Source organism: Saccopteryx bilineata, chromosome 5 (assembly GCF_036850765.1).
Source record: "Saccopteryx bilineata isolate mSacBil1 chromosome 5, mSacBil1_pri_phased_curated, whole genome shotgun sequence".
NCBI lineage: Eukaryota > Metazoa > Chordata > Mammalia > Chiroptera > Emballonuridae > Saccopteryx > Saccopteryx bilineata.
Window position 1 is genome coordinate 20,470,219 of NC_089494.1, and position 27,492 is coordinate 20,497,710.

Here is a 27,492-nt window from a genome sequence, read left to right on the forward strand (position 1 = left end):
GCGGGGCCCGGCGTCACGTGGGCTCGCGGGCCGCCCACTTCCAAGGTCCAGCAGACTCAGCGACGGAAGTTAGCGGGATCTGAGCACAGTCAGACTGTCCGCGGCCATGGGTCCTTTGGCTAAGGTTAACAGCTGCCTGGCTGCCGGCTTGCTGCAGAACCAAGTGGCTATCGTCACCGGCGGGGGCACGGGCATCGGAAAGGCCATCGCGACCGAGCTCCTGCATTTGGGTACGTGAGCAGTCCCCTGAACCAGGGACCCTGTGCGAGGGGTCCGTAGGGACACCGGAATCCGGAGCCAGGGGACACTAGGCTGGGCTGGGAAAGTGGAGTTGCAAAGCAGAGAGGTGTCGCTGGGGGGCGAGACTCAGACCGCAGGAAGAGAGGAAGATCTTCCTAAGAAGTTGTAGGAAAGTGGTGGGCGATGAACCACCACTTGTCAGGTAAGGGAACACGTAGGGACAAAACTGCCGTGCCCCAGGTAGTGAATGGGGAGACCTGTGGAAACGTGCAATGGAATTAACCGTGCATGTGCACGGAATATTAAGTCATTGCATAGATCTCCTCATGAGTGATTAGGGAACAGGAAGACGTCATTTAACTGGGAAAGGCTGTAACATACTGAGAGGCTCCCATCATCTAATCTTTCATCTCTTACTATGTTTACTGTAACTTGAATGAAGGAAGCACATAAAGAAGGAAACCATGAAGGAGAAAATTGATAAATTTACCCACATGAAGCCTGATCAGGCCGTGGCGCAGTGGATAGAGCGTCAGACTGGGATACCGAGGACCCAGGTTGGAGACTCCGAGGTCACCAGCTTGAGCACAGGCTCATCTGGTTTGAGAAAAAGCTCACCAGCTTGGACCCAAGGTTGCTGGCTCCAGCAAGGGGTTCCTCGGTCTGCTGAAGGCCCACGGTCAAGGCACATATGAGAAAGCAATCAATGAACAACTAAGGCAGGGGTTGGGAACCTATGGCTCACAGACAAATCTTTAATTAAAAAAAAATAACGTTAAAAATATAAAACATTCTCATGTATTACAATCCATTTCCTACCGCTCATGTTCATGGTTGTGGGTGGCTGGAACCAATCACAGCTGTCCTCTGGGACAACACCAAATTTTTATTGGATAATGCGTAATGTACACGAGTCGTTGTATGGCTCTCACGGAATTACATTTTAAAATATGTGGTGTTCATGGCTCTCTCAGCCAAAAAGGTTCCTGACCCCTGAACTAAGGTATCGCAATGAAAAACTAATGATTGATGCTTCTCATCTCTTTGTTCCTGTCTGTCCCTATCTATCCCTCTCTCTGACTCTTTCTCTTGTCTCTGTAAAAAAAAAAAAAAAAAATACCCACATGAAAATGTAAATCGTCATTGAATTAAAAAACATTGGCTCAGTGGTAGAGCATCAGCCTGGCGTGTGGAAATCCTGGGTTCAATTCCGGCCAGGGCACACAGGAGAAGCGTCCATCTGCTTCTTCCCCCTTCCCTCTCTCCTTTCTCTTTCTCTTTTTCTCTCTTTCTCTTCCCCTCCTTCAGCCAAGGCTCCATTGGAGCAAAGTTGGCCCAGGCGCTGAGGATGGCTCCCTGGCCTCTACCTCAGGTGCTAGAATGGCTCCCATTGCAACCGAGCAACGCCCCAGATGGGCAGCACATCATGCCCTGGTGGGCATGCCAGTGGAACCTGGTCAGGGGCATGCCGATGTCTGCCTCTCTGCCTCCCACCTTCTCACTTCAGAAAAATACAAATAAATAAATAAATAAAGAGGACCTGTCAATGACAAAATTAGAACATACTCTTGCCCCCGAGTTAGTAATTTGATTGAATTTTGCCACTTAGGGCCAGCTAATATCATGAAAGACTTAGGCCATTGCTTAGCTGATATAAATGCCTCTCAGCACAGTAAGTTCTGAGGAAGAAATGTTCAAAAAATTAAAAGTAAAAAGAACCTTGTACAATTGTTCTTGTCAGGTTAGTCTCTCCTCCTGACTTCCCCTTTTTTGTGTGTGTAGCTGGGGCTTAAGAAGGCTATTAGCTCTGTAACACCTGTAAGTTCAGGAGAATTTCTCAAGCTTTTGAGACCCCTAACAATGTTCTAGTGTTCCTTTTTATTTTCCTTTCAAGACAATCCTATTTCTAAAGTCCTTCCTTTCTCTTTTTCTCACCTTTGTCTACTTTCTCAGCTCCTTGTCTTTTTGTTTTTAATTTTTTCTGCACAAACCTTCTACAGCCTGCACAGACCTTCTGTAACTTACACAAACCTTTTTTACCATTCAGAAATAACCAGCTTTCAGAACAACTTACCTCTTCCTTTTTCTTTCAAAAGTACCTCTGTACCTTACACCTTTTTATTATTAAAACCATACAATTTCTTGCTAATCAATCAGAATTCTCAATTTCTAAAAACCTTAACTTTCAATGACAACTAAGTCAGTAATTATCAATTTTAGATTGATACTTTTATGAACATATTTCATGATTTTAGAAATAGGTTCTTTCATTGGACTTCAGGGAAGGCCTTCCTTATTGGATTCCAGATTCTCTCGGCCGCTGAACGGCCCCCTGTACATCAGTATTAAAAAATTTTTGAAGTAAAAAGAGCGTGATAGAGAAGATTTGCAGGAGTTCTAGGGTATGACTCCCCCTTTTTAAATTTTTAATTGACCTTTAAGCATTTGATGGGCACACTCTACAATGCCTTGGCCCTGAGGATTGTAAGGAATACCTGCCCTCAAGTCAATTCCAAAAGTTTTAACAAAATGTAGTAAATGCTTTTCCTACATACGCAGGAGCATTGTCACTGACTAACTTATTAGGACTGACAAGTAACGCTCCTATCTTTTTCAAAACATTTTTTTCCTATAGCCTCTAAACTTACACCCTTTTATTGTTAGTTCACTTCAGGGCATTCCTGACCTATTTTTTGAATCCAGTATGCAGCATCAGAGGAGCCATATCCCCAATCTCCTCGGGGGGCCCCTTTTGTAGGGTGTGGCCCGACAAGCAGAATTAGCATTCTTATACTATTCTTCCAACTGCCTGAAGCAGCCACGAGACAAGTTCCTGAAGTGGCTCATCAGGGCCCTGCCTAATTTTGTTCAATTCTTTTGTTTCACAGACCTGAGTATAGTTTTACACATAAACAAGAAAATTTACAGTACAGAGACGCAACGCAAGCATGACACATAAATCTGATTAATCCTAATTCTGGAGTTGCTATTTGGCTCCCAACTCTGAAGACAAAGAACACAGAGCACACCTCACAAAACACAAACTAAATTAGCCAGTCTTTCGGATCCAGATTCCATTCTATTTAAATTTAAATGAGCATTCCTTACGTGTTCCAATTTTAAAGCAAAAATGCAGGGATGAAAATTTTTTCTTTTTTAGTTCAGTATCAGAGCCATCATTTACAATTATTTTGCATGCAAGAACTTAATTCAGGCCTTAAAAGTCACATTTTGGACAACATCAGACAAAAACTAAACAGAAACTAGAATCAGAGAAATCAGAGTGAAACCCTGGATTTCAGTGAGTAAGCAGACCAGAGAGATGCCTGTCTGATCTCTGGGCATTTTCTGACAGGCACTGAAGGATGGAACTAGCAAAATCTCCCCAAGTAAATAACTCTCAGTGGCTGCTTGGGCAGTTTTGTAGTTAGATCTGCCAGGGGTCCCCTACCTAATTTCAAGGCTAAGAATAGAAAAGAAACAAAATAATAGTTCAGAGGATTGTGGCTAAAACGTTAAAGTCAGACAATAACAGGAAAAGCTGTAACTTTCCTAACCCTTCTTAAATTCCACCACCGCTGCAACCGGCAGTTCAGGTTGACCATGCCGAGACTCCTCCCCATCTCAATTTTAGCTGAGCAGCAGGCCAAGCAGCTGGAGAGAACCAGGAGAGAACCGGGAGCAGCCGCACTGCCCATGTTCCCTGGCCCCCCAGCCACAGAGTACGGCACCAACTGCTGGAGAGACCTCCATGTTCACTTCTCCTGCCATAGTCACCTCACACCACCTCCTTTTCAGAACTTGACCTACTTGCTCCCATGTAGCAGAACTAACCATTTCCTCCTCCGGGAACCATGGACAGACATCTTGAACATACCGCAGAAAGCTTTCTAGCTGCAAAGCATTTTTACAAAAAAAATCCCTTTATTTTGACCCTGCCTGTCCCATAATTTATCACTCCCGACTGTACTCTGCCCCCTTCTACCTTACTCATCGCATGCGAGCTCAGGAGGCCCTCTCACCTGCCTTCTTCAGTTTCGTTTTGCCGTATCCGAGCCCTACATTGGGTGCCACCTGTCACGAACCAGTGCGACTCGTAATTGTGCAGGTCTCGAGTGGGAGCAGTGGAGGATTACAAAATAAACACAGAGAAAAAGGACGGAATCCTGAGGTCTCCTTGCCAAGCTGATGGCTTGCAAGAGCAAGCCTGCACCCCCAAAACACTTTATTTATAGTGCATAGAGCAAAGCCATTTGCAAAACAAAGAGCTCAGATATAAAGTCACATTTCAGAGGCAAACGAAGAATTCTCCCAAGTGCAGAAAAGCCCCCACCATGCATAAGATTTTAACTTCGTAAAACAAAGGGTAAAAAGAAAATTGCCTCCAGTCTCTGAAGAACATGGGGAATGGGACAAGTAGAAACCATCAGCATCACAACAAACATGGATGTGTGCGGAAGGGCAGGTAAATTGCCCTCACCAATTTAAACCATCAGACAGAGGCTGTGGGGAAGAGCTTAGCCTTTGGCGTAAGCCTTAAACTGAGAAGACTTTGTCAGCTTGCATTCTCCCATAGATTTGAAAAGTAGTTGTTGTTTTTTAAAAGTGCAAGTGAAGTGGTTACCAGGGGAAGGGGATTTGGGGGGATATGTATACAAGTCTTTATTTTGACATCAGGTTTGAAACTTGTTTTCACAAGGTTAAAATTTCCAGGTGCGTAATCACTATTCCTTACCACCTGGCCCGAAGTACTTTTGTAGCTGAGCTCCTTGTGATTTTAATGTCCCTAGTATTTTTGGCAGCTAGAAATAAATAATTTAATTCTTAATTAGGATATAGTAATAAGCTTTTAACTAAATATTTCAATTGCTTTGGTTGTCATGTAGCTCATGGTCAAAGATAAAGGAAGTATGTTAGTCATGTTCTGAAGGATTTCCTGTGTTGGGCAGATAAAATACGTTATGCTCACTTTGTTAAAAATGGCACTGCACACATGGAAGCCCGTCGCCCAGGTGATATTAATGTGTGTTAGAGGCAGGCTATGGGCAGGCAGGATCCTTGTAGCCTGGGGCTTGGTTTTGGGATTAAGCCTTTCCCACCCTTTTTGATGTGGAGTGGTGCAATCCTACCATGCTCCAGATAAGTGACTTTGTATTAGAGACTTCCCTATTTTGTATATTGGATTAAAGGTTTTGATTTCTACACTATAAAGTGGGGAAGACCGGGAGCTTGCTCTCTCTTGGTTCCTGAGATTAGCATTAGAGGAGACAGCAGAGAGCAGAGAGAGGCCACATGGAGGAGACCAGGAGAAGCAGCCAAGATGGCAGAGTGTTAAGTGAGAAGCCAGTTTGTGCAGAATTTGTGCGAGGAGAAGGAAGGAGATGAGGAATAGAGGTGAATAAGTCTGGTGAGCTAGAAACCTTTGATTCTAGGAAACTCGGATAAGTCAGTAGCTTTGTGAGCACTGAATGAGTGGGTTTTGGAGCCCAGTGTGTGTTTTTACTTGCCCACCGGGTGCAAGCTAGGATTAAAGATGATGGCCCACCAGTTCTTGACTCCGTTGTTTTTTTACCGTCTGTCCGAATCCAATGCGAACCTGCATGGGCCAGGCAGCTGTGATGGTGGCTGTGGATACTGGCTTTACATCCTGTAAAGCAGGTGCCCTGAGAAATGGTTAAAAGGCATTTTGCTTGAATTAAAAATAACACTTAGCCTGACCAGGCAGTGGCACAGTGGATAGAGCGTTGGACTGGGATGTGGAAGACCCAGGTTCGAGACCCCGAGGTCGCCAGCTTGAGCGCGGGCTCATCTGGTTTGAGCAAAAGCTCACCAGCTTGAGCCCAAGGTCACTGGCTCGAGCAAGGAGTTACTTGGTCTGCTGAAGGCCCACGGTCAAGGCACATATGAGAAAGCAATCAATGAACAACTAAGGTGTTGCAACGTGCAACGAAAAACTAATGATTGATGCTTCTCATCTCTTAGTTCCTGTCTGTCCCTGTCTAGCCCTCACTCTGACTCTCTGTCTCTGAAAAAAAAATTTTTTTTTAAATAAAACTTAGAGACAGACAACAGTAAGGGATTACAAGAAGGAAAAGGGTAGGGGAAGTGGAAGAGGTAGACGAGGTGTGAACGGTAATGGAAGGAGACTTGCCTTGGGGTAATAAACAGAAATATAACACATAGATGATATATTATAGAATTGTACGCCTAAAACCTATATGATTTTATGAATGTCAACCCAATGAATTCAATAAACGTAAATGAATAAATAAATAAAAGACACTTTGCTTAAGATAATAAAAAATATAGCTAGTTATGCACAAAACAATGGTAGCATAAACAATGACGATAGTCCAAAGATAGCTAGTTTCTGCTTTTTGCCTTAAAGATTGGGTTACTGATGCACACTTATGAGATATTGTAGAGAATCTTGGTTTTCAGTCCAGCACCTCTGGTTCTCACAGTGTGGCTTTGTGTTACTAATGTACTGTTCTTTGTCAAGCAGAAGATGATAACTCCCAGGCCTTAAGGACTATAATACCAGAAAGGGTTACTTGTGATGGAAGAACCTTAGCCTTCTCTCTCAGTTCCCTGAAACTCCCCCTCCCTTACTCCCTAGCTGCAAAAAACCTCCCTGTCTTTTCTTTACTGGGGAGATTTTGCTCTTCTGTCCTCTCGCTTTGGCCAGATGAAATAAACCTTTCTCAGTCTCCAAGCACCCGTCTCAATATTTTGAGTACATTGCGTATGTGACCTGAATTTGAGGGGTGGATAATTCTGCACCACCTGCAAAATGTTCCACTGATTCCTGGCTTGATTTGTTTCTGAAAAGAAGTCTGTCCTTTTTTTGTCTCTTTTTTTTTTTTTTTTCCTGAAGCTGGAAATGGGGAGAGACAGACAGACTCCCGCATGCGCCTGACTGGGATCCACCCGGCACGCCCACCAGAGGCGAAGCTCTGCCCACCAGGGGGCGATGCTCTGCCCCTCCGGGGTGTTGCTCTGCTCTGCCGCGACCAGAGCCACTCTAGCGCCTGGGGCAGAGGCCAAGGAGCCATCCCCAGTGCCCGGGGCCATCTTTGCTCCAATGGAGCCTTGGCTGCGGGAGGGGAAGAGAGAGACAGAGAGGAAGGAGGGGTGGGGTGGAGAAGCAAATGGGCGCTTCTCCTATGTGCCCTGGCCGGGATTCAAACCCAGGTCCCCTGCACGCCAGGCCGACGCTCTACCACTGAGCCAACCGGCCAGGGCTTTTTATCTCTTTAATGTGTTCTTTTCCACAGGCTTTAAAAAAATCTTTCTCTTTATCACCGGCTTATTAGATCATTAGTGTCCTTCCTGGGTGTGCTTTATCATTTATTTATTTATTTATTTATTTATTTATTTATTTATTTTTACAGAGACAGAGTGAGAGTCAGAGAGAGGGATAGATAGGGACAGACAGACAGAAATGCAGAGAGATGAGAAGCATCAATCATCAGTTTTTCTTTGTGGCACTTTAGTTGTTCATTGATTGCTTTCTCATATGTGCCTTGACCATGGGCCTTCAGCAGACGAAGTAAGCCCTTGCTCAAGCCAGCAACCTTGGGTCCAAGCTGGTGAGCTTTGCTCAAACCAGATGAGCCCGCGCTCAAGCTGGCGACCTCGGGGTCTCGAACCTGGGTCCTCCACATCCCAGTCCGACGCTCTATCCACTGCGCCACCACCTGGTCAGGCCTGGGTGTGTTTTTATTAATTGACTTTCCTCCTCATTATGGTTTGTATTTTCTGTTCCTTTGCAGGCCTGACAGTTTTTTGTTGCATGCCAGACATTTTGACTTTTACCTTGCTGGGTGCTTGTTCTTTTTATATTCTTTTTTTTTTTAATTTTATTTATTTATTTTATTTTTATAGAGACAGAGAGTGAGTCAGAGAGAGCAATAGACAGGGACAGACAGACAGGAACAGAGAGAGATGAGAAGCATCAATCATTAGTTCTTCATTGCGCATTGCAACACCTCAGTTGTTCATTGACTGCCCTCCCATATGTGCCTTGACCGCGGGCCTTCAGCAGAAGGAGTAACCCCCTGCTGGAGCCAGCGACTTTGGGTTCAAGCTGGTGGGCTTTTTGCTCAAACCAGATGAGCCCGCGCTCAAGCTGGCGACCTCGGGGTCTCGAACCTGGGTCCTCTGCATCCCAGTCTGATGCCCTATCCACTGTGCCTCCGCCTGGTCAGGCTCTTTTTATATTCTTATTGGTATTCTTGAGCTTTGTTTTGTGTTGCAGTTAAGTAACTTGAAATACTTTGATACTTTTATTGTTTGTTTTTTCTTTTTTGTCTTATTTATTTATTTTTGTATGGCTTGATACTTTAAAAGAGGATTGCTTAATGTTAACCAGTGACCTGAGTAACCTTTAGTCTGACTAATTTTGCTTCCTACTGAGGGCTTATCCTCGTGAGTACTTCACTCCAGTGCTCTGTGAAGGGCTTCACCAGCAGGAACATTATTTCCAGGGCCTGGTGAGTGCCAGCCTGTGTTCTTTCTGCCCATTTTGGGTCCTTTATTCTCTAGACTCAGATGGTTTCCTTACTCCCATGCTCTGATAAGTGTATACAGCTAAGAATTTGCGGGAACTCAGCAGATTTCTGGAGTTCTTGTTCTCTGGACCTCTTTTCTCTCTGTGCCCTATGTAAGCTAGTCAGAGTGGCCTCCCCAAACTTCTAGCTTTGTTTTTACAACCAGGGGACTACTGGACTCGAATAGGTTCCTTCTCCTTATGCCAGGGGTCCCCAAACTATGGCTCGCGGGCCGCATGCAGCCCCTTGAGGCCATTTATCCGGCCGCAATTCCAGAAGGGGCACCTCTTTCATTGGTGGTCAGTGAGAGGAGCACATTGACCATCTCATTAGCCAAAAGCAGGCCCATAGTTCCCATTGAAATACTGGTCAGTTTGTTGATTTAAATTTACTTGTTCTTTATTTTAAATATATTTGTTCCCGTTTTGTTTTTTTACTTTAAAATAAGATATGTGCAGTGTGCATAGGGATTTGTTCATAGTTTTTTTATAGTCCGGCCCTCCAACGGTCTGAGGGACCGTGAACTGGCCCCCTGTGTAAAAGGTTTGGGGACCCCGCCTTATGCTGTCGTCACTCTTTAGGCAGCAAGCAGGAGTAATCGTAGAGCTCACACGCTTGTTTCCAGTCTCTGAGGTCACTGTCCAGCGCCACCTTATGTCTGTTGTATCAGAACAGCGAGATAAGACCTCTTGCCACATAATCAATCAATTAGCCAAATTAAGAAATGAGGAGTCTTTAATTAGCCAGTTACTTGGACTGCATGGAAACCTAACTTATTCAAATCAATGTGGCACTGAATACAGTTTGGTGCTGGCTTTTGTAGGGAAAATTACATACTGACTAAGGAATGGGGAGGGGAGAAAGCATAGCAGTAAAACAAAGCAGTGAGACAAGCTTTCTTACAATGTTTATTATCTATAGGGTTAATTCAGAGGGAAACATTCTGAGAACAGCTGCTACTTTGCAAAGCTAGTCCAAGGCCACAGTCTGGTAAACCAGCCTCAAGGCCAAGAATAGGGAGTCACTTACTTTCAGAAAAAATAAGTTCTGCTAAAAGTCTCTTTGTTTTAGAGAAAGTAAGTTTGCCAAAAATTATTCATGTTAAGGGCCTTTCTTTTCCACAGTTTATTCCCTACTGGTTTTAATTAAATTTTAATCAAATCATTGATTCATTGTTGTTTTTGTTGCTATCCTCATGTATTGGTGTGTATTGATTTTTTATTACTATTAATTTGATAGACTTTAGCCTTTCTTGAAAAAACCTTGTTATAGAATTAATTAAATGTCCTACTATCAAACAAGTTAAAATTAAAGTAAGAGGACCAATTGCTGCAGACAAAAGCTATGGTGACTAATTAAACATTCTTTGGAACTAATTCTCTGACTGTTCAAATTCTTTTCTTCTCTTTTCTATGTATGCCCTGACCAAAGATAGGTTTTCTTTAATTACACTGGAATTATCAGCATAGAAACAAGTTTCTCTTAATGCTGTACATAAGCTACCTTGTTGAAGGAAAAGTAAATTTAAGCCTCTTCTATTTTGTAAAACTATTTCCTTTATAGAAATAAACTTGAGGCATAACATTTGCTAGAGTATATAGTAGAGGCTTATTTTATTCCCTAAACCTATTACTTTTTTCTTCTTTGTACAAACCGCTTACAACCTGCACAAACCTTCTGCAACTTACATAAATCCTTAGCTTTCATGAACTTTCTTATCTATTCAGAAATAACTAGCTTTCATAACAACATACTTTTTCTCTTTTCTTAAAAATACATTTATACCTTCTATTATCAAAACTATACAATTCCTTTTTAATTAGACCTCTTAATTTTAAAGATCTTAACCTTCAGTGACAACTTGTTAGTAATAAGTAATTTTCTTTTAAAATATGCTTTTTTGCTTTTTTTTGGTGGTGTCCTCCCTCTGAGTAGCTTGTTGGACACATGATTAATATTTATAGGTTACTTTACAGGGGTAGCTATGAGTATATATATATTTTATTTACCTTGCAGCTTTTTTTTTAGCGAAGGGACCTACACCCCCCTTCTCTATGACTCACAGCAGCACATGCATCAAATCTTAAGATGACTTGCTCTGGCCTTCCCCCGACCCGAGCTCCCCCCCCCTTCCCAAAGTTTAATTATAAAGAAATCCCCCAGCGAGACTCCTCAAGCTTCTGTCATATGCAGACCAGCCAGCTTCTGGTTTGTGCCTGGAGCAGGGCACGTCGTCCTTCTCAGGGTCAACTTACAGGGGTTGGTGGGATCCATTTGCACCATCTTCATCTCTGAGGGGGTCTTCAAGGGAGTCTAGGGAGATGGGGTGTCGCCCTGCCTAATACAATTCTATGCGGGGTGAATTTTTTCAAGTAGGGGGTGTATTTAGCTTCTAGCAAAACTAGGGGGAGTAAGTCAGTCCAGTTTTCACCAGTTTCTAAAATGAATTTAGTTAGGACTTAAGAGCTTGGGACAAGTTGAAAGAATGAACTGAACTCTGAGGCCTGTAAGCACAATGTAATTTCTAATTAATGTTGAGTGCCTTTCCTACTAGCTGTGAGACCTTAGATACAAATGCAGGCCCTTTGTTAGACCTAATACTCATGGGCAAGCTAAATCTGGGAATCATTTTATACAGCACTTTCTTAATACCTGTTATTATGGTCTCATTTCTGGTAGGGAAAGTTTCTACCTATCCTGAAAAGGTGTCAATAAAAACTAATAGAGGCCCTGGCCGGTTGGCTCAGCGGTAGAGTGTCGGCCTAGCGTGCGGAGGACCCGGGTTCGATTCCGGCCAGGGCACATAGGAGAAGCGCCCATTTGCTTCTCCACCCCTCCGCCGCGCCTTCCTCTCTGTCTCTCTCTTCCCCTCCCGCAGCCAAGGCTCCATTGGAGCAAAGATGGCCCGGGCGCTGGGTATGGCTCTGTGGCCTCTGCCCCAGGCGCTAGAGTGGCTCTGGTCGCAACATGGCGACACCCAGGAGGGTCGCAACATGGCGACGCCCAGGATGGGCAGAGCGTCGCCCCCTGGTGGGCGTGCCGGGTGGATCCCGGTCGGGCGCATGCGGGAGTCTGTCTGACTGTCTCTCCCTGTTTCCAGCTTCAGAAAAATGCAAAAAAAAAAACAACAAAAAAACAACTAATAGATACTTTTATCCCTGTGCTGGCGGCTTTATCTCAGTGAAATCTATTTCCTAATGTTTTCCTAGGAAAGCTCCTCTAATTGGCTATAAAGAGGTGTCTCTAGCAATAAGCTTTCTGGTAAAGTCACTAAGATTTCCAAAGGCCCTATTGGTTTTAGAGCGACTTCTTTGGCTGCCTTATCTGCTGCCGGATTTCCTTTTTCCTCTATTGAGTCCCCTTTCTGGTGTCCTGGGCAATGAGTAAGTGCTCCAGTTTCCGGCAACCAAGTATCAATAGCTTCTAGTAAAGCTAAAATCTCTTCTTTGTTTCTAATGTCCTTACCAGCAGATGTTAGGAATCCTCTCTTCTTATAGACTGCTGGGTGAACATGGACAATAGCAAAAGCATACCTACTGTCAGTGTAAACATTGATCTTCTTTCTTTTAAAAGACCCACCTCAACGCCTGGGTGAGAGCGATAAGTTCTGCCCACTGAGCTGAGGTCCCATGGGGCAAGGCTTGGGCCCATATGGTCTCATCAGGAGTTACTACAGCCGCTCCAGCATTTTGAACCCTATCTAGGACAAAACTGCTGCCATCAGTGAATAGCTGTACTTCTGCATTAGATAGAGGTACGTCAGTAAGGTCTGGTCTTGCAGTTTGAACAGAGTCTAACACTTCAGAGCAGTCATGTAAGGGGATGCTTAGTTCTTCGTCAGGCATCAGGCTTGCTGGGTTGATGGCCTTCATCTGGACAAACTCAATGCGAGGCTGATCTATGAGCAGGGCTTGATACTGCGTGATCTTAGCCTTAGACATCCACCTTTCTGGAGTTCCTCTAAGCAAAGTCTCCACTGCATGTGGGGCTGTCAGGAACAGTTTTTGCCCCATGGTTAGTTTATCTGCCTCCTTCACTGGTATGGCAGTGGCTGCTATGGCTCGGAGACAGTTTGGCCATCTAGATGCAACAGGGTCTAGCCGCTTAGAGAGGTAGGCAATAGGCCTGCTCCATGGCCCTAAAGTTTCAGTCAAAACCTCCTTTGCTATTATTCCCTTGCTTTCGTGAACAAAGAGCTGGAAGGGCTTGGTAATGTCTGGCAAAGCCAGGGCAGGGGCCTCAGTGAGGGCCTTCTTGCAGGTTTCAAAAGCTTCTTGTTCTTTATCTGTCCAAATTAACTCTTGGGTTCCTGCTGTACAGGATTATAAAGGCTTGGCTATCTCTGCAAACCTAGGGATCCACAACCTGCAGTATCCAACTGCCTCGAGAAATTCTCAAACTTGTTTCCTGCTAGTGGGGGTTGGGATTTGAAGGATTGCTTCTATATGACTGGAGGAGAGAGTACACTTCCCTGGCTCAATGTGGTAGCCTAGGTAAGTCACCTTGGAGGTGCAGAGCTGTGCCTTCTTAGCTGACACCCGGTACCCCAGAGTCTGCAGTGTTTGTAAAAGTCCCGCAGTGGCTGTGCAGCAGCTCACCTCCGTTTCCGCAGCTAGAAGCAGATCATCTACGTACTGCAGCAGCGTGCACCCCGGATGTTCCTGGCGGAAGGTGAGCAGGTCCTGATGTAGTGCCTCATCGAAGAGGGCAGTGAATTCTTGAAGCCGTGTGGTAATCTGGCCCAGGGTAGTTGTCCTGAAATGCCTGCCTCTGGGTCATTCCACTCGAAGGCAAAGATGGGCTGATTTACAGGGGCCAGGGGAATACTGAAGAAAGCATCTTTCAAATCTAAGACTGTAAAATTTCAAGTCCGGTGACAACAGGCTTAAAGTGTGTAGGGGTTAGGCACAGTTGGCTGCATTGTCTCAACCTGTTTATTTACCTCCTGTAAGTCCTGGACTGGACGACAGTCTTTGGTGCCTGGCTCCTGGACAGGCAGTAAAGGAGTATTCCACTGGGATTGGCAAGGAACAAGAATACCAGCTTCTAACAGTCTTCTAATATGAGTACTTGCTCCCCTGAGAGCAGGCTGAGGAGGAGGGCAGTGAGAACAGAGTGAGAAGCTCTGTTGCTAGTGAGGAAGTCTACCGGGTAGCCTCCTACTTGTAAAGGCTAACAGGTACGGAGCCCTGGCCCCGTCTGTCCTCCTTTAGATTAAGGATTCTTGGGGTCTGCTGTAAGTTTCCTTTCAGCTTTGGACAGTCTTTCTTCCAATGTCCTTTATAATAAGCACACTGAGTTCTGCTTAACTTAGGCTTCCTTTTCTTCTTATTCTGGTGTTCTAAAACAGCTACAACTACCTTTGTTATTTTCTTAGTCTGTTTCTCCTTGAGGGTGTCTCTGTTATTACAAACTTTCTGAGCTATTTCTAACAATTGGGAAATTACTGTTCCTGGGAAGCCTTCTAATTTTTGTAGCTTCCTCCTGATATCTGGAGTGGACTGTGACATGAAAACTAAGTTAACTGTCCTAGCATTCTCCGGTGCTTTAGGGTCTAGAGGTGTGTAGACCCTGTCAGCTTCTTGCAGTCTCTCTAAGAAAGCTGAGGGAGTTTCCTGGGGGCCCTGGATAACCTCCGACACCGTAGACAGATTCATGGGTTTCTTAGCAGCTCCCCTGATTTCAGCTAACAGAAACTGGTGAAAAATGTTCAAAGCTTCCTGTCCCGCAGTAGTGTTGGGGTCCCATTTAGGCCGGACAATGGGGAACACCTTATCAAGGTGGCCCTGATTGTCCTCCTCAGAGCTGTTTCTCTCCAGTATGACAGCTTTTCTAGCCTCTGATTTTCTTCTTTCTCTCTCTTCAGTAGTAAACAAAGTGACTAAAAGCTGCTGGCACTCGTCCCACCCAGGTGGGGCAATGTGTATACAGCACAGATTCCAACAATTCTGTTATAGCCTAAGGCCTTGGTCGGCAAACCATGGCTTGGAGCCACATGTGGCTCTTTGGCCCCTTGATTGTGGCTATTCCACAAAATGCCACCTGTGGGTGCTACCTTGATAAGGAATGTACCTACCTATCTATATAGTTTAAGTTTAAAAAATTTGGCCTTCAAAAGAAATTTGAATCGTTGTACTGTTGATATTTGGCTCTGTTGACTAATGAGTTTGCCGATCACTGGCCTAAGGCTTCTCCAAGGCAGATGGAGCCGCAGGAGGAGGAAGATATGGAGCAATCCTGAACCTTCCTGAACAGCTTGTAAAACAGGGACCTTCTTGTCTGATTTTGGGGCTGTTGCTAGCAAAACATAATGACTGTCTCTGACAGCACAGCCTTTCAATTAGGGAGGGGGACTCTCTACTAGAGCCCTCCACTGATCTATATATGGGAACTGCTCTGGGTGGCCCAGCGGCTTAGCTATTACATTCCATACAGCTCTGACATCTCTAGGATCTCATGAGCCCTGTTTTGGCCACTTGACTCCAAAGGATGGCCTTTCCAGTTCACAAAGAGTTCGAAGTCTCCCCGTGCTTAGTTTTACACCATAATCATCAGAAAATCCAATTTTGAAATTCTTAAGCATACACTCAAGAGGAGTTTGACTCTTACTTTGCCCTTCCCCCATTGTTACAAACAATATGAGTACAAAAGAACTCCCTAAGATTACAAAAGGGATTAAGAACCGAGGTTTGTGCCAGCTTTCTAAAATGTCCCCTGTTAGATCATATCCTGGAGAACCAAAGGACAAAGAACTTTCAGAGAGAAAGGGAAGGGGGTGCCCGTGGAGAGCCACACACTGGAAACTCAGGCTCAGGTGCCTGAGCTCCTCATTCACACACTCAGGGGTTTTCAACACAGAGACAGAAGAGCAAAACAAAGGCGAAGAACGAGATCTCGGCAGGAGTATAATCAGAGAAGGACCCTTGAAAATAAAGGTCCTCTATCCAGAGAAGAATGCTGGGAGGTGAACCCCGAGGAGGGACCAAGCCAGGAGATGTCTCTTAGGGTATCCTGTAAAAATAAACGAAAGCTGCAAAACAGACAGAGGGCAAACATATGGAAGCAAATCCAAACGTGTCCTGGGAAGCTGGAGGTGGGACTCAGTCCCAGCAACTGTCCTCCCAAGAGCACACAGATCCCTCTTCTAGATAACTCTCCGCCGACATCTCGGCACTGGAGAGCCTATTGTGTGAGCTCAGTCGCGTCCGACCCTTGATCACAATAGTACAGACAGCAAGCCACAGACAGACTAAGGTTGAGCAGATTGAAAATCTGCTCTGCTAATCTCTGGAGGCTTTCTTGATGACTCCAAATGGGTGGATGGGCATGCTGATTGTCCACGGCTGACTGTGGGTCAGACAGAAAAGACCAGTGGGGCCCTGGAACGTCTCAGGTGGCGCTTCCCCTGCTGGGTTTCTGCTCCGGGCAGTCAGGCCGAGGAGGTCAGCTGGCCTCCTGCGTTGCACAGACAAAAAGACAAATGAGTCCAAAGGACTCTTATCTCGCTTGGGCCTCCATATGTTGTATCGGAACAGCGAGATAAGACGTCTTGCCACATAATCAATCAATTAGCCAAATTAAGAAATTAGGAGTCTTTAATTAGCCGGCTACTTGGAACACCGCATGGAAACCTAAGTAGTTCAAATCAATGTGGCAGTGAATACAGTTTGGGGCTGGCTTTTATGGGGAAAATTTCCTGCTGACTAAGGAATGGGGAGGGGAGAAAGCATAGCAGTAAAACAAAGCAGTGAGACAAGCTTTCTTACAATGTTTATCTATAGGGTTAATTCAGAGGGAAACATTCTGAGAACAGCTGCTACTTTGCAAAGCTAGTCCAAGGCCACAGTCTGGGAAGCCAGCCTCAAGGCCAAGAATAGGGAGTCACTTATTTCAGAAAAAGTAAGTTCTGCTAAAAGTCTCTTTGTTTTAGAGAAAGTAAGTTTGCCAAAAATTATTCATGTTAAGGGCCCTTCTTTTCCACACTTCAATGTCCAATGCCTGAAAATTACTGTTTTACATAGTTGTCCAGATTTAGAGTACTTTTGGTCTGAAGGATAGTTGCAGTTCCTGTTACTCCATCTTGACCAGAGTCAGAAGTCCTCATTTATTTACCTTACAGGAACACATGAACTATTTGCTAAACATTGTTATTTTTCAGATTTGGACAACCGATGAAAGCATAGTTACTTGTTCTTTGGCTGTTTTCTCCTTAGGCTGTAATGTGGTCATTGCGTCCCGTAAGTTCGATGTATTGAAATCTACTGCAGACGAACTGCAGGCCGGCCTGCCCCCCACCCACCAGTGTCGGATCACTCCCATAAAATGCAACATCCGTAAGGAAGAGGAGGTAAGGCAAATGTGTCTCTATAACCGACTCGTTTTTAATCTGTAATAGTGGTTCCTAAACCTGACTGTGCTGCAGGTTTTGCTATGTTACCTGTCTCAGATGAGTTCAAGAGAAGCGGAATCTGTGAGGAAGATTCTTCTGCTAATGATATACTTAGTAGGTCACCTCAGGAGAAGGACAAGGTGGGGGGGAGCAAAGTGATGAGTTTAGCTTTATGATCTGTGGGTACTGTGGTCTTCAAGTTACCATTCACAGTGAGAGACTGTAAGCTCTGCTAGAGCAGACCATCGGTCTAAGTAGCAAATTAGGTTATTAATCACTTTACTTTTTTTTTTTTTTTTTTGACAGAGACAGAGAGAGTCAGAGAGAGGGACAGATAGGGACAGACAGGAAGGAGAGAGTTGAGAAGCATCAGTTCTTCATTGCAGCACCTTAGTTGTCATTGATTGCTTTCTCATATGTGCCTTGACTGAGGGGGCTACAGCAGAGTGAGTGACCCCTTGCTCAAGCCAGTGACCTTGGGCTCAAGCCAATGACCTGGGGCTTCAAGCCAGCGACCTTTGGATTCAAGCCAGCAACCATGGAGTCATGTCTATGATTCCATGCTCAAGCCAGCGACCCTGCGCACAGGCTGGTGAGTCCACACTCAAGCTGGCAACCTCGGGGTTTCGAACCTCAGTGCTCCATGTACCAGTCCAACGCTCTATCCATTGCGCCATGGCCTGGTCAGGCTAACCAGTTTACTTTTTTTTTTTTTTTTGACAAAGACAGAGTATCAGAGAGAGGGATACATAGGGACAGACAGACAGGAAGAGAGAGAGATAAGAAGCATCAATTATTCTTTGCATCACCTTAGTTGTTCATTGATTGCTTTCTCATATGTGCCTTGACCAGGGAGCTACAGCAGACTGAGTGACCCCTTACTCAAGCCAGTGACCTTGGGCTCAAGCTGGTGAGCCTTGTTTAAACCCGATGAGCCTGTGCTCAAGCTGGTGAGCCTTGTTTAAACCAGATGAGCCTGTGGTCAAGCTGGCGACCTTGGGATTTCGAACCTGGGTCCTCTGCATCCCAGTCCGATGCTCTATCCACTGTGCCATGGCTTGGTCAGGCTAACCAGTTTACTTTTAATATTTTTCTTTAGGTAAATAATTTGGTCCAATCCACATTGGATATCTATGGTAAGATCAATTTCTTGGTAAACAATGGAGGAGGTCAGTTTATGGCTCCTGCTGAAGACATCAGTTCAAAGGGATGGCATGCTGTGATTGAAACCAACCTGACAGGCACCTTCTACATGTGCAGAGCAGGCAAGTTGACCAGTGCCACCAGCTTCCAAGGCATCTTTGTTGAAAGATCATAGTTAATCCTGAAAGTGACATTGTTGGGGGCTCAGAAAGCTCCATGTTATCAACATTTACTGCCCTGAAATACTCCCGTACAGCACAGAATTGTAAATTGCTATATGACTAGATAGTAATTTGGTTATATTTATAAATATGGATATATTTTGATCTTACAATTTTATTTTTAGAAGTTTATTATGAGAAAATTATTAAAGATCTCTACAACGCTATAGCAACAAAGTTGTTCATAAATTAAAGAAAACTCGCACACTTACTTTGCTTTAAGAACTTGAGCTTGCTGGTGGTGGTGCAGTGGATTAAGTATCAGCCTAAGACACTGAAGGACCCGTTTTAAACCCCAAGGTTGCTGGTTAGAGCAGTCTCCTTGGCTTAAGTGTGGGCCTACCAGCTTGAGTGCGGGGTCACCAGATTGATTGCGGCCTTGCTTGCTTGAATGCAGTGGTGCTGGCTTGAGAACATGGTCACCAGCTTAAGCATGAGATCACTGACATGATTCCAAGGTTGCTAGCTTGACCCCAAGGTCACTGGCTTAAGCAAGGGGTCACTGGTTCATTTCGAGCCCCCCAGTCAAGGCACATATGAGAAAGCAATCAATGAACAGCTAAAGTGAAGCAACTACAAATTGACATTTCTTGTCTCTCTCCTCCCCCTCTCACTCTCCCTGCCTGTCTCCCTCTCTAAAAAAGAAAAAGGGGGGGAAAAAAACTAAAAGGATTAAATCTGTTACATTTGTGATAAGGACCTGTTAATTCAGTGAGGTCTTCAGGGAGATAATCCAGACAGTGTTCACATTCATTCTAACAACTAATTAGCATAGCATAGTCTTTCAATTACAGGTTATGTTTCAATCATTAAGATGTTTGTACTATTCAAGGCAATCTGTAGGTTAAACAAAATTCCTATCAAAATACCAATGGTACCCTCTGACAAAGGCATGTCTGTGGTTCACTGTCTTTGGACACGTAAGAATTGGAACAAAAGAAATGTGGACTTGGATAGGTCTGGGGCCAGCCTGCTTCCTGCTGGCTTAAGATCAATAATCTCACATAGAAAAAAAATAATACTAGTGGCATATTTCACAGAACTGGAAAAAATCAAAAATTTATATGGAACCACAAAAGACCCTGAATACCCATAGCAATCTTGGAAAAGGAAAACGTGGTTGGAGGTTTTTGTGCTAGCTAGTGTCAAACTATACGACAAGTCTACAGTAACCAAAACAATATGGCACTGGTATAAAAACAGATAGATAGATCAATGGAATAAAATAGAGAGCCCAGAAATAGAGCTCCACCTATATGGTCAATTAATAGCTGACAAAGGAGGCAAGAACATATAGTGGGGTAAAGACAGTCTACTATTCAAGAAATAGTATTGGGAAAATTGCAGAAGAATTAAATTAGACCACCTTTTTATATGATATTAAGAATACCTTTTTTTTTTTTTTTTTTTTTTTTTACTTTAGTGAGAGGTGGGGAGGCAGAGAGACACCCACATGCACCTTAACTGGGATCCACCTGACCAGCCCACTGGGGGCGATTCTTTGCCCATCTTGGGCCCTTACTCTTGCAACTGGAGCCATTTTTTAGCACCTGAGGTAGAGGCCGTGGAGTCATCCTCAGTGCCTGGGGCCAACTCGCTTCAATCAAGCCATGACTACAGGAGGGGAGGAGAAGAGAGAGATAGAAGTTAGAGGGGGAGGGGTAGAGTAGCAGTTGGGTGCTTCTCCTGTGTACCCTGACCGGGAATTGAACCCGGGACTTCCACAAGCCAAGCTGACGCTCTACCACTGAACCAACCAGCCAGGGCCAAGAATGCCCTTAAAATGATAAAGACTTAAATGTAAGGCTCAAAACATAAAATTCCTAGAAGAAAACATAGGGAGCAAAATGTCTGATATGTTTCCTAGCCATATTTTTTTTCCTAATATATCTTCTTAGGTAAGGGAAACAAAAGAAAAAATGAAAAAATGAGACTAAGTCAAATTAAAAAGTAAAGGAAACCATAAACAAAGCGAGAAGACAACCTACTGAGTGGAAGAAAATATTTGCCAAATATGGGCTTAGTATCCAAAATCTATATGGAACTCGAACAACAACAAAAAGCAATCAGTCTAGCTAAAATATGGGCAGAGGACCTGAATAGACACTTCTCTAAGAGAACATACAAATGGCCAACAGACACATGAAAAGGTGCTCACTGTCACTAATCATCAGAGAAATGCTAATTAGAACCACTGTGAGATATATTATACCTGTCAGATTGGCTGTCATCAATAAATCAACAAATAGCCTGATTGGTGGTGGCTCAGTGGCTTAGAGCGGCAATCTGAAATGCTGAGGTCCCAGTTCAAAACTTCAGGGTTGCTGGCTGGAGCATGAGGTCACTGGCTTGTGCACATGATCATTGATATGATCCCAAGGTTGCTGGCTTGGCCTTAATGTCTCTGGCTTGAAGCCCAAGGTCTCTGCCTTGAGTAAGGGGTCACTGGCTAGGCTTGAGGCCCCCCATCAAGGCAAATATGAGAAGCAACCAGAGAACAACTAAAGTGAAGCAACTATGAGTTGATGCCTCTCATCTTCTTTCTCCCTTTCTGTCTCTCTGCCTCTAAAAATAGAAACATAAAATAAAAATCAATCAACAAATAACATATTATTGAAGATGTGGAACAAAGAGAACCCTAGTGCATTGTTGGTGGGGATGCGGATTGGTGCATCTACTATGGAAAAATTATGGATTTTCCTCAAAAAATTAAAAATGGATCTGCATTATGACCAAACAATTCCACTTCTGGGCATTTATCTGAAGAAACCCAAACCACTAATTTGAAAGAATATATGTGCCTCTTTGTTCACTGTCACGTTATTTACAATAGCCAAGACATGGAATCAACCCAAGTGCTCAATATCTGAGTGATTAAGAAAGCAATGATACATATATACATTGGAATATTAGTTGAACATATGAAAGAATGAAATCTTACCATTTACAATACCATGGATGTACCTAGAGAGTATTATGCTACGGGAAATAAGTCAGAGAATGACAAATACCATAAGATTTCACTTATATGTGAACCTAAAGAATGTAGTATTTGAACAAACAGAATTGAAAGAGACTCAGATGCAGAAAACAGACTGATGGTTGCCAGAAGGAAGGGTCTGGGTGAGTGTGGAAAAGGTAAAGGGAATAAGAAGTACAGAATGGTAATTACAAGATAGTTATGGATGCAATGCACAGCATGGAGAAATATAGTCAATAATATTGCAGTAAGTATGGTGTCAGGTGGGTACTTGGCATATCAGGAGGAACACTTTATAAAGTGTATAGTTGTCTAACCTCTATACTGTACACTTGAAACTAAGGCAAATTATTATTATATGTAAATTTTATTTTTATTTTTTTGTGAGAGACAGAGACAGACTGACAGGAAGTGAGAGATGAGAAGCATCAACTTGTTGTGGCACTTTAGTTGCTCATTGAGTGCTTATCGAACATGCCTTGACCCAGGGAGGGGCTCAAGCTGAGCCAGTGACCCCTTGCTTAAGCCAATGACCTTGGGCTCAAGCCAATGACCCTGGGATCATGTCGGTGACCCCACGCTCAAGCTGGTGGCCTGTGCTCAAACTGGCAACTTCGGGGTTTTAAACCTGGCACCTCAGTGTCCCACATCAACACTCTATCCACTGCGCCACCACCGGTCAGGGTATAAACTTTATTTTTAAAACACAGGTTAGCTCTGGCTGGTTGGCTTAGTGATTGAGTGTCATCCCAGCATGTGGATGTCCTCGCTTTGAGTTGTGGTCAGGGCACATAGGAGAAGTGCCCATCTGCCGTCCAAGACAATTGGAATCTAGCATGGAGTCCTGAAGCATTAACATGAGTTAAGTCATGAAACTGACTTGCCTCTGTAAGAGCAGGCATAATCAGTTTGTCAGCTATAGCTTTGCCTGCAGGTAAATGCCTTGATGATGTTTACCAGTGCCGCTCCCTGGAATACATCCTTGCTGCTTCATAATTTTCTGGCTTTGTTTACTGTGCTATGGGAGAATGAACTTCTGCTTGCCACTCTTCTAAAAGATCTCTTCCCTAAAGATTGATAGGAAGTTCTGCAACACAGGGTTGTAATGTCATAGGCTGACCATCTGGTCCAGAGCAAGAGTAAATGTTAACACTTTGCTTTAAACCTCTTGCAGTGCCTAGGCCGATTACAGAAATATCAGCCTCTTGAAGGGGCCAATTGTGAGGCCAAGAATTAATACTGATGTTGGATATATCTGCCCCTGTATCAATTAGATCCTTAAATTTTTTATTTTGTTTAGTAATTTCACAGGTAACTCTCCTGTGAGTTCAGGAGAAACTTCTACCCCTTCCTTAACAATCCAGAAGGATCTACACTGGGGGCCTTGCCTGTTATAGGAGTGATTACCAGATAACTTTTTAAGACCTATCCATATAACAGGGCAGACATCTGATTACTGCACATGTCCTCTTTCTTCACCGCCCTCAGTTTGCCTTTATTCCTATCATCTCCCTGACTGGGGGTCGTGGTTACTTCTCTCGTTCTCTAGACAGGTTCCTCAGTGTGGCCCCTTAGTCCCTCCTGGAGTTCCAGGTTGTATTTCTGGACATCCTGTAGATTACAACCTGCCCAGTGTTCTAGCGTGCATGGGTTTTGAGGTGGGCTCTTAGGAATGTGTCCTGGGCTTTGAGGACGCGGAGAGGGACCTACAGAGAGGTGTGAGCTTTGGAGTTGTTTGGGGGAACTGAGATTTGAGACTAGGGTGCTTGGACATTATGTTTGGATTTGGTGCTTGTTTTACAGGCTTCTCAGGTTCCTTCTGTCTGGCTCATTGGTCTTGTCTATGATTTCCAGACCCAGCCCACTGGAAGCCCTGAGGAAGTCAGCATGTTTTTGTATTTATTTAATGAAGGAGGCAGCACTAACAGCTGCACAGTGAGGTGAAGGTCACCCGAGCATGGGGCACTTTCAGAAACCTTTTCCCAGGAACCCCAAGGATTTGCCTCTTTTGCGGACTTTGTGACAAACCAGTTGTGCTGATACTTGGCTAAGACAGCTTTTTCGTACTAGTTGGGTCTATATTTAGTGGCCATTATCCTGCCATTTCTTGCTGTTTGAACATATGCTCTTCTTACCACTCTTTAATGACTTTTTTTCCTTTCTGAAACCCCAAGGTAACTTCTTGCTTCGTCCTTAGCTCAGAGTGCCATATAGACCTCATTTTAGCTTTCTGGCTTGGAGCCTTTCATGTATACGGGATTCCAATATGTACAGTATATAATTAAATTTGGTTATTTTCTCATGTTAATCTCTCTCCTGTAGATTTAATTATTAGACCAACCAGAAGAACCTAGAAGGGTAGATGAAAAATTTTTTTCTTCCACAATAGTTTTTTCTCCCTCACATAAAAAGTTCAGGCAGATAGGTGAAGATAGTGTTGTAGTTTCGTAGTGTTAGGGACCATGATACTGTGATTTATAAATACATCTTATGTCCATAGTTCCTGGCTCACAGACCCCTACCCCCTGGAATTCCCTGATAAAAGCAATCAGAGCATCTTACATTATATTTGATCTCTTAGTCTCAGTTCTTGAAGTTGCTTTAGAGCCATAAAGGTGAAATGGGTGTCCTGTTATTTATAACAAACCCATTTCAATGGCAGCTGAATTTGTGTTAATGAGTGATTTTTGGAAATCTCCTAACGACGGGATGCTGTTTGCCAAGAAATCGACCATGAAGTTAGAACTTCCAGTCCTGCCCCTGAGTTCCAGAGAGGGGAGAGGAGCTGGAGTTGAATCATTCCCCAGTGGCCAATGATTTAATCAGTTATGCCTGTGTAATGAAAATAAAAATCCAGAAGGATGGGGTTCAGAGCACTTCCAGCTTGGTGACTCAGAACCCTTTCACATGCCATGTTTCTGGGCTCCAGGCTCTGCAAACAGAAGTTCCTTTGTTTGGACCTCATCCAATGTGTCTCATCACGTGGCTGTTTGTTCATGTCCTTTAACATTATTTGTAATAAATGATAATCTTGTGAGTAAACCGGTTTCTTGAGTTCTGTGAGCCAGTATAGAAAATTTGTTATATCCAAGGAGGGGGCTGTGGGGAGCTCTGATATATAGCCAGTCAGTCAGAAGTACAGGTAACAACCTGGACTTGTGACTGGTGTCTCATGACTATCTCAAATATCTTGAGACTAATGTTCTGAAAAGTATCAGGGGAGAAACACAAAGATGATTTCAGAGTAAAATATATAGTAGTATTTAAGCAGAAGCAGAAAGTGTATATAGGGTAATTTAAATAAACACATTCTCCTTCTTTGAGCTAGTAGTAATATTTTTATAAATTTTGAAAATATTTGATGTGGTATGTACTAGTTTATCTTCATTTACAAACTTTTTTTTTTGTCTATTTATGACCTTATAGTCTTTGAGATGAGTTTTATAACTCACGTTTCTTCCTCAAAAATCCCGTTCGGTAAATTGATTGGAATTGTGTTAAACATTTTAATAATTTGGAAATAATTAATATGTTTCAATATTGTCTTCCCATATTGTCATGTCTTTCACTAATAAATTCTTTTTTTTATATCTTTTGACAAAGGTTTGTGGTTTTGATCATGTAGATCTCATACTTTTCTATATATTTTCTTTATTGATTTGCCTAAAGGGGGAAGAGAGAAACAACAATTTGTTGTTCTACGTACTTATGCATTTAGTGGTTGATTCTTGTAGGTTCACTGACTGGGGATCGAACCTGTAACCTTTGTGTATTAGGACTATGCTCTGAGCTACTTGGCCAGGGCTCATATTTCTTTTTTTTTATTAGGGTCACATGTAGATATATATTTTTAAAGACTTTATTTATTTATTTTTAGAAAGGGAAGAGAGAGAAGTTGAGGAGGAGCAGGAAGCATCAACTTTCATATGTGCCTTGACCAGGCAAGCCCGGGGTTTTGAACTGGTGACCAGCATTCTAGCACCTAGATATTTTTTATGTCTATGGCCAGGCCTTTTATTTCCGCAATAACTTTCAACTTGATTGTTGTTGGTTTATAGAAGAATTATTTTTTAACTTGATCCCGTAGCTTTATCTAATGATATTCATCTTTACTTAACAGTTGGTCACATTAGTTTTTTCTGTTTTTTAAAAATACAATGATGTTGTTTAAAAATAAGTACTATATTTTACTGTGTCAAAGAGGCATTCAATTCTGAAATGCACCATCTCTTTATATACTGTTAACAATGTGAAAACAGTACTATTTGTAACTGCGGGGAGCCACTACTTATAAGACATTTCTCAGTTTCAACAATGTGAAAACGTCATTTTAGATTAAACAATATTGTATTTTATATCTTCTTTTCTAGTGACTTTACCTCCTTTTATCTGTCGTATATTAAGAACTGGTCAGAACTCATAGGAAAGCATTAAGTATAGTGGGAAGGCAGCCATATTTTTGTTTACGATTCTAACAGGAATGGGTATTAAATTGTTCTCTGGTCTTTATATTCTAAAAATTAGATTTCTGTTGAAGTGATTCCTGAGGTAGATCTCTAACCTTGTCTTGACTTGTATGAATTGAATGGATGTGTACATATGAAATCAGCCTTCAAAAATGCTACCATATTTAAGAATGAAGTTAACAACGCAGTGTAATACTTGTATGCTAAAAGTGATAAAACATTGCTGGGAGTAGTGAAAGAAGATCTCAGTAAATGGGAAGACATTCTGTGTTTTTGAATTGGAAGTCTCAATGTTGTTAAGATCCTAGCTCTTCCCAAATTTATCTGTAAGTTCAATGCAATCTCTATCAATTTTCTGCAAAGATTGACAAGTGGGTCTTAAAATATCTATGGAAATGTAGAAGACCCAAAATAGCCAAAACAATTTTAGAAATGAAGAGAGTTGGAGGATTTATATTTCTTAATTTCAAAGATACTGCTTCTTGATTTGAAAACACTATGGTACTGGCATAAGGACAGATGTATAGATAAATGGAAAAGAATTGAGGGTCCAAAAATAAACCCTTATATTTCTGGTCAGTTGATTTTCTACAGAGGTGCCAACACAGTTCTATGGGAAAATGACAATCTTTTCAACAAATGGTACTGGGACAGTTGGATATCCATGTACAAAATGATCCTACTTCACACCGTAAGTGACAAACAGTTAACTAATAGTCCAAAATGGATCATGGACCTAATGGGAAAAAGTAAAATTTTATGATTTTAGAAGCAAACATGGAGAAAAATCTCTTTTTTTCTTAATTTTTTAAAATTGAATTTATTGGGGATGACACTATATTACAAAATTACACAGATTTCCGGTGCACAACTTAATACCACATCTTGTGTACACTGTGTTGTGTTCACCCCGCTAGTCAAATCTCTGTCTGTCCCCATTATCTGCCTTAAACCCTCCAGCAGCTCCACTCCAACAATCACCACCCTGTGGTCTGTGTTAGTGAGGTCTTTTTTTTTGTCCTTTTTAGCTCAATCCTTTAACCACCTCTAACTGAGTTCATCCCCACCCTGACAGCTGTCAGACTGTTTTCTGTTTATCAGTGTGTCTCTGTTTTGCTTGTTAGTCCATTTTCTTCATGCCATTCCACTTATGAGTAAAATCATGTGGTACTTGTCTTTCTCTGACTGACTTATTTCACTTATCATGATACTCTTCAGGTCCATCCAGGCTGTCACAGAAGGTAAGATTTTCTTCTTTTCTGTGTCTGAATAGTATTCCATTGTGTAAATGTACCACTTTTTTTTTTTTTGTAATTTTCTGAAGTTGGAAATGGGGAGGCAGTCAGACTCCGGAATGTGCCCGACCAGGATCCACCCGGCATGCCCACCAGGGGGCGATGCTCTGCCCATCTGGGGTGTTGCTCTGTTGTGACCAGAGCCATTCTAGTGCCTGAGGCAGAGGCCATGGAGCCATCCTCAGCACTCGGGCCAACTTTGCTCC

General features: G+C 43.1%; 1 protein-coding gene and 1 non-coding gene across 2 annotated transcripts in view; both read left to right on the forward strand.

Annotated features, from left to right (window-relative positions):
- Positions 1-49: 49 nt before the first annotated feature.
- The window catches only part of PECR (peroxisomal trans-2-enoyl-CoA reductase), a 53,476-nt gene continuing 26,033 nt past the window's right edge, over positions 50-27,492 (forward strand). The window contains exons 1-3 of the mRNA XM_066279426.1: positions 50-230; positions 17,006-17,139; positions 18,281-18,446. Coding sequence (XP_066135523.1) covers positions 107-230; positions 17,006-17,139; positions 18,281-18,446 — 424 coding nt within the window. The 5' untranslated portion in view covers positions 50-106. The remainder of the gene's footprint in view (positions 231-17,005; positions 17,140-18,280; positions 18,447-27,492) is intronic.
- LOC136307250 (small nucleolar RNA SNORA38) lies at positions 19,423-19,553 on the forward strand. Its single transcript, XR_010725910.1, has one exon. It is a non-coding gene; the product is annotated as a small nucleolar RNA SNORA38 (small nucleolar RNA).